The sequence below is a fragment of the Sturnira hondurensis genome, unplaced genomic scaffold, assembly GCF_014824575.4.
Source record: "Sturnira hondurensis isolate 20B ecotype Veracruz unplaced genomic scaffold, ASM1482457v3 Scaffold0014854, whole genome shotgun sequence".
Lineage (NCBI taxonomy): Eukaryota > Metazoa > Chordata > Mammalia > Chiroptera > Phyllostomidae > Sturnira > Sturnira hondurensis.
The window spans coordinates 9,853,001-9,865,770 of NW_028087485.1; the positions used below are offsets into that span (position 1 = coordinate 9,853,001).

The following is a 12,770-nucleotide window of genomic DNA, read 5'->3' on the forward strand; positions in this document are numbered from 1 at the left end:
ATATTTCTTATTCTCTTAAACTGGATCTATTATACTCATAGTATTTTTTAAAATTACATTTTTCTATGTAAACATACATCTTATTCTCTCCTGTTAAATACTCCTCTGAAGCACTTGAAATTATAAAAGCAAAAGATTCGCTACCAAAAAAAAATCAAACTATATGGAAGGATAAGAAATAAAACTGAAAGTTTCCTTCTCCTCCACAGGCTCCTTCTCTAACTTCAGTCCCCAGAGATAACCACTGGGGGTTTCTTGCAGTCCTTCCGAGCACTTTTCATTCCCCTCGCCTCCTCCCTGCACCCAGGGAGGACCTGCCCTGACGCTAACCAGGGCACTGGGTAGCTGACTGGACTACAACTGGAATTAAGAAAAGATGGGGGCAACATCACTTACTGCTTGATTTGAAGAATATGTCCCAGCTTTCTTGGGATCCAAGTGCATAAAATCAACGAGGCCAGTGAAGAACGAGAGGAAGTTTAGCGTGAGGCCCAGTGGAGTCACCTAGGAACAAACAGGGCATGTCACGGAAAACATCTCTCCGGAGGCACCGAGAATGTGAGAGCCACTGTTCATACTGGATGCCACACCTCCCCTCCCCCAGCCAACCCTTATCAATCTTTCTTCCTACAACTGTAAGTGGCAGGAAAGCCCTGGAACCGGATGTCTCTTCACTCAGCAAGCTCGCCTCCCTTCCAGAAAGAGAGGTGGACCCTTGTCGGGAGTGGACCAACAGCCGACCCTTGACACATTCGGTATGGATGAGATGCATCTGCACAGCAGAGGCAACTGTGGCTAGATTTCCTGTCTATCTCTTCCTGCATGTCTGTCTTTGCTATTTATAGGTGGTAGGATTTTTAGACATCTGTATTTCAGGTCCAATGATCTGCAGAATTCCAATGAGGTTGTACAAAATGATTTCTTGGCCATAGAACAAAAGTCCCCCCTGATGGGGTAGCCCCTGAACGTCTAAAAGTTGATGGAGTAACAGCCCCTCCTTCACCTTGGACAGGAATACACATTAATGGGATTAGACAAATAAGAAGCAGGGGAAGCTGGGTAACTACTACACACTAAGCACACAGGAACAATTACAAAGGAGTTAGAGCCCAAAGTACGTAAAGAAAGAGTCTAGACAGGAAGACAGATAACTAAGTTAGACACTCCAAAGGTCTTTTAATAAATTTTCTATAACCCCTGTTTAGTCTAGTGTATCCTTCTGACCTATGCCAAATTCTAAGAACTTTAATAAACATCTATTCATCAATAGACATTTAAAGCTCTGTACATACAGCTATTTCTAATTGTCTGATTAATGGCCCTCCTGGTCAAAATAACCTTTGTTTAGCATAATTGAATCTACAGAACTTCCTGTACTTTTCCAAGTTACTTCTGTACTGACTTTTTCTGTTTAACTGATCATGCCATGCACCTGTTCCTTTGATGTCATGTAACAATTTCTATAAAAATAAAGCTTAATCAAACTCTGAGTTCGGTCAGACCCATAGAGGCTGGCTGTTTTCCGGCATCCAAACAGGTGTCCGACTCTTCATTCATTGCCTGCACTGTCCATCCTTCGGGGACACTGGGACCTGCCGAGGCTGGACCCCAGCAGACACTCCCACCTCAGCATTTCCCAATGAGAAGGAGGGCACTTTGCTCAAAGGTCCCCAGGGAACTGCCAGGTTGACAACGCAGACAAATTGTTGCTAATGTGGTGATTTGCCCAGAAAAAGAAAGTAAAACTCAAATGACTGCAGAAAAAAGACCCTGACCCTGGCTGGTATGGCTCAGTTTTATTGGAGCATCATCCCATAAACCGAAAGGTTGCAGGTTCAATTCCTAGTCAGGGCACACGCCTAGGTTATGGGTTCAGTCCCTGGTCAGGGTGCATATGAGAGGCAACCAATTGATTTTTCTCTCCCACATTAACGTTTCTCCCCCCCGCCTCCCTTCCTTCTTCTCTCTCTATAATCAATAAGCAAGACACTGACCATGAGCAAGCTGACTCACCCTACTGAGCCCCCCCAAAATTAGAAATTAAGGTGAGAAGCACCTCAAAAGAAAGCAATGAGGTAGATCAGTGAAATCAGGAACCTCCAAAGAAAATGGGAGTTATTTTCTGGAAAAACTGTACCAGACTCAAAACATGGGAAGACTGCAAAACCTTAAAATGTGGATTAAGAAAAATTCTGAATATCGTATGGACGTAGACATTGAAGACGCCCAGCCCCTTCCCCATCTAGCTGTCGGGCAGTCAGGGTCAGACCCTCCCTGGCAGGTCCTTTCCAGAGAACTGTCACACACCAGAGACTTAAAACAATGGCCTTTGGAGACTGCCCCCTGGAAGTCGGCTAGCTCCTGCTCCTGACGGCAAAAACCAGCCAGTCAGCAAGTCCTGCCCAGGCACCCAGACTTCCTAACAGTTTTCAGTGCCTCACGTGCACTGTGGCTGTCAAAACAAAACTTCAATACAGAATGGGAAGTTCAAGTTGAGAGACTCTCCCAAAAGGCAGAATAAAGACAAATACATGTACGTGATCAGGAAAGAGGTTCATCCATGAATTCCAGCATCATATTAACAAACGGTCCAGGAAAAAAAGAGAGAAATTTATACTTTAAAACCAAAAAAAGATCTAATAAGGGGCTGGTATCCAGAATATATAAAGGATGCTTACAATTTAACAATAAAAAGACAACCCAAGTTTAAAACTGGCAAAGGTTTTTGAATAGATATTTCTCTAAAGAAGATATACAAATGACCAATAAGCACATGAAAAGATGCTCAATATCTACATCACTAATAATTACAAAAATGCAAATCAAAATCACAGTGAGATACCACTTCACATGCACTAGGATGGTTACAATAAAAAGGAGAATAATGAGAGTATGTGAGGATGCAGAGAAATTGGAATCCCTACAGGGCTGGTGGAAATTTAAAATGGTGTGGCCATTTCAGCAGTTCCTCAAAAAGTTAAACAGAAAGTTATCATGTAACCCAGCAATTCCATTCCTAGGTATATACACCCAAGAGAAATGAAACACATGTCCACACAAAAAGTTACACATGACTGTCACAGCAGCACTGTTCGTGAAAGATCAAGCTGGAAATCACCCAAATGTCTATCGACTGATGAACTGACAAACCTGCTATATCCACATGGTGGAATACTACTCAGCCATGAAAAGCAATGAACAACTGATATGGGGTACACCACAGACGAACCTTGAGAACGTGATGCTAAGTGAAAGAAACTAGACACAAAAGACCACATATTGTATCATTTCGTTTACATGAAATATTCAGGACAGGCAAATCTAAAGACAAAAAAGGAGATTAGTGGTTGCCGGGGATTCAGGGAGGGAAGAATGGAAAATGACCACCAGTGGGTACCGGGTGTCTCACTGGGGTGATGAAAATGTTTGGATTAAACAGTGGCCATGGCTGCACACCCTCTGAACATACACACACACACACACACAACTCTGAGCTACACACTTCAAAATTATATGAATTACATCTCACGTGTAAAAAAGAACTTTCCCAGAACTGAAGGATCTGCATTTCTGTATCATAAAAGTCCAACACAAACAGAGCTGTCCACACCAAAGCACAGCATCATGATACTTTCAAACAGCAGGAATAAAGACAGTACTTGAACGTGCACATACAAAGGAAAAGAACATCAGACTTTCCCATCGTAACTAAGGCCAGATAACAATGGGAATAATGCTTCAAAATTCTGAGTCATTTTTGACCTAGAATTCTAAACCCAGCTGAACTGTCAATCACGTGTGAGAGCAGAACAACCATGATTTCAGATATAGCAGACGTGCAGAAAAGAAACATAGCAGGCCCGAGACCATGATCCATACAAAAGCCTGCTTCCAATGTTAGCACTTGGCTAGTGTCTCGGAACTTGGACTTTGGGAAGGTTCCTACCACTCCCAGAACTGAGTACCTAAAGTAACTGTACCTACACCACTCCTTATACGAGCCTGGAATTTTGGTACATGCAGGCAGAGGGTGCCAACGTGTCCTGCCCCAATTAAAAACCCTAGGGCACTAAGCTGCTGCTGAGTGTCCTTGGTAGACAACATTTCACATACATCATCATAACTAGTCGCCGGAGGAATTAAGTACATCCTCTGTGGCTCTGCTGGGAGAAGACACTTGGAAGCTACTGCCTTGTTTCTTCCAGACTTCATTCCATCGGCCTCTTTTCCCTTTGCTGATCTTGCTTTGCCTCCTTTAACTATAATAAATCATAGCTATGAGTACCACTGTCTTCTGAGCCCAGTGACTCTTCCTGATGAAGGGAACCTAGGAGTGGTCTTGGGGATCCCTGACCTACTAGGTCGAGGAAGTAACCCCCCATGTACCTTTCCAAAAGTGCTTCTGCCGAATGTGCCATTACTAACATGAGGGAGTAAAGCCAAAAGCAGTAACACGTGGAGTCCAAGAGGCTCCAATACAGGAGGCAGGGTGGCAGCAGAAGGGGCTCCAGGTGGAAATAAAAGTAACTAAGAGATTATTGAAAGGGTCTGAGAACACGGAAAAATGTAGCGAAAGAAAAATAATTATGGAGAATTATGGGTATGGAGAAACAGCAACAGGTAGAGGAGAATTTAGCAAATGATCAAAAAAGAGCTGATTATCAACTCCAGGAAAAAAGCTACTCAACACATTGCCACAGTGTATTAATCACCTAGCTCAATAGTAAACAAAATTTACAGTCATAGTAACTTAAATACTAGATAATGATTTATCCAAACTTTTAATCTATCTCTGGTGGAAGGCTGGGGCAGGGGAAGGGATTACTAGGAGCGGCAAATCTCTGTCTACCCTGATGAGAAATTTTAAACTCCATGCCTACAACTGATAAACCAAGAGGTACCAGCAGAAGCTTGTAAATTAGAAATATGGAGGTGAATTTCAAAAGATAAGCTAAAAGAGTTAAAGATGTTAGGAAGGATGAGACAGTTCATTTTAAGTCTTTTTAATACCATTTGACTTTTTCCATTAGCAATAACACACGCCACACATGTAATTTTAAGTTTTCGAGCAGTAAAATTTTAAAAACATCAAAAAAGGGGTGAAATTTGTTGTAACAGTTATTGAAATCAGTATGTCCAAAATATTACCATTTCAACACGTACCACTGGCTGATTTCAGGTATGTAATAGCCATACATGACCAGCGGCTGCCCTATTGTACAGCACAATTTTAGATCATGTGCATGTACTTTAATAAGAACTACTTTTATTTTAGAGGTTAGCAGTGACAATGAACAGCTTACCTTCTGTACCTGGGCTTTGACCACCAGTCCGGGCAGCAAATTATTAAGGGTCCAGTTTTGCTCCTCAGTAGCAATGGCGGTAGAAACTTCCGAATGACTGACAGACAGGCGAACAACTCCTCCGTTGCCTTTCACCTCTTCAATGACGCAGTTCAGGTACTGACCCACCTTCAGGTCAGCGCCTGCAAGCCCCGCCCCAGCCCCCAAAAGGAAAAATACCCATGAGAAGGGCCTTTAACTTGGGTTCAAGCCGTACCTAAAATAATCCATGGCCTACTTGCCCAGTTTCAATCTACCACTCCCCAAATTCCCAATCTCTAAGGGACCAACTAGGAGACTGAAGTGACCCTAATTGATCTGGAATTGATCACAAAAATATGACAATTTCAAAAAGGCAGGAGACAGCTAGTTCAGAGGCCTTGGAGGCCCAAACTTCAGCGGAATTTCCCCCATGAGAAACAGTAAAAATGGCTCATCATATCTCAGCCAAGACCCAGCCACTGGTCCTTCACACATACTCCCTTTTCTATCGACCAGGATTAACCACTGATCCCAGCAAAGCCTTCAGGGTCACCATTCTGTAATTCACTCACCAGAGTGGCATTTGAACAGTATAATCCCACGCATCCCCTGTCACAGCCACGCACTGGCTTCTCTGCTTCCCTCACCTTTATTCTTCTGTCTGCCATAATCCTGGGCTTTCTGCAGTGGCAGGAAAGCTCTGGCCCCAACGACACCAATGTCCACTAGGTAGCCATGGTCCTCTCGACTGGACACAGTGCCTGTGAGCAGCTGGAGGAAGAGAAAGCATTCCCCCCAATAGTTCAAAAGCCGAAGGTAATAGGACAAACGATAAATACCCACAACAAAATGTGTGTTTCCACCATCAATCTCAACACTTTATCCCATAATCCCACCCTCCTTTTGACTTTAAACCACAATCCCACCAGAAGACAAAAGTGGGAAAGATCAGGGCTATAAGGATTTCAGTTTCCGGACAATGGAGTGCTGTGCACAGATGAATAACGGAATTTGAGAGGAGCCTCTCCCCCCGATAATTTTCAAGATAGGAGACACAGTTTCTGTGAAGTAGCTCCCAGCGCTGTCGCCAGTGAGAACACAGAACTACCCTTCTTTCTGTCCTCATATCTTTTCTAACCACCTCCAAGACCAAAAAAAAAAAAATCTTGCCAACCTCTTTCACGTTTCACAGGAAACAGTCAGTGCAGCATTCAAATCAGGCTCCGACACTTACTATTTGGTCTTTGGCAAGACTCACTTCAACTTCTCTGATTCCATTTTCTCAAATGAACAAGAGGGATATTTACCTGCTTCACAGGGTTCTTGTGAGAATTTCTTCAAAGAAAGTGTCTAAAACCGCACCTATCCCATAGCAGGCTCTCCACGCTTGTCAATTTCCTGAAACTTGGCTTCCTTTTATTCCCCTTTCTCCCCTTTCAGGGGCTGACCCAACATCCACTGCTTCTGCCCAAACATTACAGGATCACATTGATCTCCTCCCTCTTAATTATAAGCGTACTTGACTGAGTGCAGCTTATCTAAATGTTCTGTACCTACTGGACTTGGAGGCTCTGAGCTGGGACCAATTTCAGGATGGAGAGAATCGGTGGTGGCTGTCCTTTAGCACAGAAGATAGGACAAATTGCCCTGTCTACTCTGTCTCTTGCTGTTGGAGAGCAGCCCTCAAGATTCCCCTCAAATGCTAGACAGTCTCTGAAAAAACTTAACCTGTGAAGAAATCTGGGTGAGAAAAGCACTTCAAGCAACTCCTCACCATCAGCAAGTCCCCAGCTATGGCTTCCTGGAGGCTTTTTCCGCCCCCACCAGCAAATCTTTGACTTGCTTTCCCTTTCTCCCCTCCAGGGTGAAATGATTAGGTTCCCAGGCTTCAATTTCCAGTAAGTATCCACAGCACCCTCTGGAAAAGACCCACTGCTGTGTGTAACAGTTAAGCTGAAAGTATGAGGTGATCGAGACACTCCCTAGGACACCAGGCAGGGCCAGGAGGAGGCACGCTGCCAGCTCCTCCTCCCGAAACCCAGATACGCACCATGCCAGGCTTCAGGGCTTCTGCACTCAGCACTTTGTTGACATTTTTGGGGTTCAGCGATAGCTTGACACTCTTTCTGCCTTTCTCTGTGATGCCCAGACTGCTCACCACACATCTCACCAGCATCCCAGGAGAGAAGAGTTCAGGCAAGCTGGCCAGGTCCTGCATGATACAAATGAGAAAGCCCGTCCTGATACATATCCTTCCCAGCAACCAAGAACCCACTGCCCAGTGGGTCGATGACTTCTCACCCTCACACGCCAAGAATGCAAGAGGCAACAAAGACAGTAACTGATCACCCACAAAGGAGGGTGTGAATTTCCAAGTCTTGAACTTCCAAGTCTCTTGTCAAAATCTTGTCATAATGACTGGTCAAAATAGTTGTCTGAAGACCTAGCCAGGTAGGTCAGTTGGTTCAATATCCCAATATGTAAGGTTGTGCCCAGTCCCCCATCAGGACACAAATAAGAATCAACCAACAAATGCATAGATAAATGGAACAACAAATTGTTTCTCTTTCTCTCTTCCCACCCCCCCAATCCTTTCTTTTCTCTCCCTCAAAAAAAATTCAATTAAAATACATTTGTCTACGAAGACCAAAGGGATGGTTGTCAAGGGGGTGAGGATCAGGGATGGGTGAAAAGAGGGGAATATAGTCAATAGTATTGTGGTAAGTTGCCACAGTGACAGATAATTAATAGAATTCGTGGGGTGATCACATCATAAGATATAAAAATGTCCAATCACTAAACTGTATACCTGAAAGCAATATAACTATTATAATATTATATACCAACTGCACTTAATTGAAAAAAAGAGTTGTCTATATTTATTGGCCCACTTCTTCATCTCTGATTTGCTCTTTGGCTACTGCAACCTGTGTGCCTCCCTTCACTCCATTAGTTTATCTCCCAGTGAAGTCGCCAAATCAATGGTCCATTTCACAGTCCTTCTCTTATGTGACTTTTAAAAAGAATGTAACACTGGAGTCTGCGCCTCCCTTCATTAAACATTCCCTCCCCAGCTTTCAAGACCAAAGGGTCTTTGTTCATTGGTTTTCAATGTCTGGCTCTCCTGCTCCAACGGCAACTCTCCTTTCATTCAGCAACTAAAAGGCGGTGCTGATTCGAGGGTCAGTCTTCAGTCTCTTCTCACTGTATTTGTTCCCTGTGAACAACCTCTTCTCCCTTCACAGCTTCAGTTACCACCTACGCAAAGAAGGCTCACACATTCTTGTTTCCTCATCTCAAACTCAACACAGCAAAAAGCAAATCGCAATAACCTCTCAATTCAGGTCCCCTTTCAAGATTTCCTATCTCAGAATGCCCTGGCCATCCGCCAAATCATGGACAATAGAAACCTAGGACTCATCCCTGACACTTCCGCCTCATCACCCGTACCCACTATGTCACTGAGCACCAACTTTACCTCCTTGGCCCTCAGTAAACCCTGAACTCACGCTGCCGTCAATCTCAGAGCCTGGACTACAATGACAGCATTCCATCTGATCTCTAGGCAACTACTCTCGCCTTTCCAATTTATTCCCTATGCTGTCTACCTGTCACCCACCCCAATGAGAACCTGTCAAGGACTTGTCATTAATTCTAGAAGGAAAAACCAGTCCTTCACATGGTCTGGCCCCCACCCAGCCCTCCAGCCTCACCCCACACCACTCTCCCTTGCTGCCTCTGCTCTAGCCACTTCTCTCTACTACATTCCACACTCTTTGTGCCTGGACTCCCTTCCTTCTGTATCTAGTACAGCCTCATCCTTCGGATCTCAGCTCAAGCATCCCTTCCTCTGGGAAGTCTTCCAGGCTCCCTGAACTAAGTCAAAATCCCCTTATTTAAAAAACAAAACAAAACAAAAAAGACTATTATAAACTTTCATGGCACCTTGTAATTTTCCTTCTTAGTACTCAGCAAACTTGTAATCTTTTACTTATTTGTACACCACTTATTTTCCTTACCTTCAGAGGTTCTTCTTGCGCCACCTGCTCATTCAGCTTTTTGGTGTAAGCATCACAGATTTCAGTTACTTGCACAAATCCCTGGAGGCCATTGGGGAGACTAATCACCAGTTCTAGTTCATTTACCTCTTTCACACAACCCAAAATCCGCATTCCCTCGCACAGGGACTAGAAGAGAAAAAGTAGAATCAGTACAATAGGGAAGAGAACAACGAATGGGGAGGTTGGGGGTGGGGTCTGGCTTCCAGTCACACTCTGACATATAAAGTTACAGAAAGTACATACATGTTCATGTCAATGCACTTACACATCTGACTGAGCACCATAAACAGGCGGAAATTATACAATAGTGTTATCAGCACGAGAGTGCTGGAGGGCACTTTCACCTTGTACTTTATTCCAAGCAACCTAACCTCAAATGCCTGACAGGCAACAAAAGGAAGGATGGAGGCCAGTGGAGACAATGGCAGTCTAGAGCGTGGAGGTCAGTCTAACGGTGCAACCACCCACTCAGCTCCATGTGACTATGAGCACGAGGGAATCTGAGCATGGCTGCTCAAGTCATCGCCAGTTCTAACCTACACATTTACTGAAACACAAGTCCCCTGGGGATAGGAATGGGATGAGCTAAAAAGAAAAACAAAAAATACATGATCCCAGGCATCAGTTAATAATAGAATAAAATGATGGTCAATTGTGAGCAGAAACTGCAAGAATCTTTATAGACACAAGCAAAATACACACACATGAATGAATGAATGAATGAATGAATGGGAAAAGAAAGCAAGAGGGAACTACAACACACACAAATTTAAGCAATCCAGGTACTTTGCTTAAAACAAAACCAAACTTTAACGAACCTCAATACTAAGGATTTCAAACTTTTCTTTTATAGACTTGCCACTTTCTCTCTTTTCAATTTTCAACTTTTTTGATTTTTCTGGCCCTGTCTGGCTCTTTTTCCTTTTGGTGGATTCCTCTTCAGCAGAAATCTAAAGGGGGGGAAAAAGTTGCAAAAAATGAAAAGAAGCAATCTTGGCCTTTCCCTCCAATTTCAGGTCACCTGTCACCTTGCTCCATTATTCCTGCACTTTACCCCATTCCCAAATGTTCCTTTAATTCCTACTTCAATCCCAACTCTCCCAATTTTCTCCCAATTCTCCCCTTGTCCAAAATTTGCCCTCTGTGTTCTCAAAAGCCCCTTCTCTCCAGCATTCTCCCTCCCCTGACTTAGGACAGACACTGGGAGGCCCCAAAATAAGAAGCAATTTGGAACAATAGCATGAATGGAAAGTGGAGTCGGGAAGACCCAGTTTAAACTCCCAATTCCACCATAATGAGCTGTGTGGTTTCGGCTAAATTATATAACCTCTCTTAGCCATAGATAGAACTGAGATCTCTATTCTGTGGCACAGTTGGGAAAAATAACATAAAATAAACATAAAGCCATATAATCAAATGCTAGTTCCCTTCCCTCCAGCATTTAGAGCACAGGTGCCATAGGTGAAAATTATGAGTTCTAATGCAAATTCTGACCATTATACATGGCAAGAAGGACCCCAATGATCTAATGCTTTCTCTACATCATGTATCAACATGGCACAGTTCCTAAGAATAAGGGACAAGAGTTCAAATGCTATGCGCCAAAAAAGTATAGTCTCATGGTGGTATGAACTCGCTAACACATTCAATTTACAAATGTAGACTTTAAAAACAAACAAATCTGAAAAACAACACAATTCTCATACAGGACTCATTGTTACCAACGATATTACAGAGCAAGTGTTTAGTGACTCTTACCAAACAAGCACACCACTTACATCAAATAAATTGTCTTGTTCAACTGAATGCTCAAAAGCTTTCTCTGATTTGTGGGTCTTTCTTGTGCCCCCACGAGGGAAGCTTTCTTCCATGGTTGACATGTTTGTGTCTCCTAAAAACAATGCAAAGAGTTACCAGGACATGTGACTTTGGTGTCAGATTTCCTAAAAGCTGTGATGAATGGGCAAGAGGTAGGGCCTTCCAGCATCAGTGTATGGACAGTACTCAGGACCAAGAAATAGATGATTTGATGCCAAGCCCCAGATAATCGACATTTCATCTTTCCAAAGTCTCTCCTGCCAATCACAAATGCACATGCTTTGCTCCAAGGAAAAAAGGCATAGATCCAATGTAGTAAATATCATTAAGCAGCTACATTTAAGTCAGAAGTACTCAACTGAATAAATCACCCCCTACCTTCAGAGAACATGAACACTTTTAAGAAGATAAAACAAGTATGCAAATAATTTAAAATACATGGCAGATTATATACTTTCAACATAGGAAGTGATGAGGCTTCAGTAAAGAATGCAACTGTCCTAAAGAAGATGTTTTGGGGCTACATGTTAAAGATGAATAGAATTTTGACAGGTGGAAAGGGAAAAGCAGAAGGAATGTGAGAAAAAAGTATGGAAAAAAGAAAGCCAATTATTTCCATGAGGACCAGCAATTTGTCTGTCAAACAATTGCTCAAAAGCCTGCTGTTACCTTTCTTCAAAGGGCTGTTCAACTAGACCACAGGGCAAACATAAGGAATAATTGGAGTTAAATTTTAAAAGACAGATTAGGCTTTTTGCCGAAGATCTTCAATTAGCTATGAGTAGTTAAATGTTAGGCAGACTTATATAGTTAGAATTAGAATGATTGCCAAAGTTAGAAAAAAAACAAAACAGTAATCAAGAAAAATATACTACAGGCTACAGATTGAACAGGAAGACAGACAGAACTGAAGGAAAGTAAACCAGGATTAACTGCAGTACAACCGGGAAACCATGAGAGCCAAGTAAAAGTGAGGTGCAAGTGAGGACAGAAGATAGGAGGGCTTGGTCCTGAGAGCCTTGGCAATAAGAATCTGTAAAGGATTGAGAGTGTAGCAGAGGTGACGAGGAGAGGGAGCCAAGGTTCGGGAAAGGATTTATGTTTCCTAGAAATAGACAAGTGCAGAGTATAGTTTGCTGAAAATGTGATCCTTAATCTCACTTCAGACAGTGACACTAGAGCTTCAAAGAGACAAAAGATCCAGAGGCAAAGAAGGGACTTAAGCTGCTTTCCGGGGACAGTGTCTGATGTTACAGGAGCCACTCCTGCGCAGCCGGCTTCTGAGCTGGGCTGGGGTGACAGAATCACTCACCCGGCATGCGGGGAGCGCGGTGGAGACCCGGGAGATCTAGCCTCGGACAGACCTGGCAGTTACAAAGTGTCCGCCCTCTGCCCTCGCTCACCAGCTTCGCGACGCCGGCCGGTCTCAACCTCGGAGGCCACGCCACTGTCTTCACACACGCGGAGACCAGTCTCTCCAAAGCACAATGATGCTCTTCCGGGAGCAGGGGCGGGCCCAAAGCCCTACTTCCGTTACTATGCGGGGTTCTGTCACTTCAAGGTGGGG

The 12,770-nt window shown here is 43.5% G+C and overlaps 1 protein-coding gene across 1 annotated transcript in view; it reads right to left on the reverse strand.

Moving 5' to 3' along the window:
- PDCD11 (programmed cell death 11) overlaps positions 1 to 12,713 on the reverse strand; it is a 39,386-nt gene extending 26,673 nt beyond the window's left edge. The window contains exons 1-8 of the mRNA XM_037064019.1: positions 12,607 to 12,713; positions 11,164 to 11,276; positions 10,204 to 10,335; positions 9,344 to 9,511; positions 7,375 to 7,536; positions 5,972 to 6,095; positions 5,304 to 5,485; positions 397 to 504 (exon numbers count right to left, since the gene is read on the reverse strand). Of these exons, the coding sequence (XP_036919914.1) occupies positions 397 to 504; positions 5,304 to 5,485; positions 5,972 to 6,095; positions 7,375 to 7,536; positions 9,344 to 9,511; positions 10,204 to 10,335; positions 11,164 to 11,265 (978 nt within the window). The 5' untranslated portion in view covers positions 11,266 to 11,276; positions 12,607 to 12,713. The remainder of the gene's footprint in view (positions 1 to 396; positions 505 to 5,303; positions 5,486 to 5,971; positions 6,096 to 7,374; positions 7,537 to 9,343; positions 9,512 to 10,203; positions 10,336 to 11,163; positions 11,277 to 12,606) is intronic.
- Positions 12,714 to 12,770: the final 57 nt, after the last annotated feature.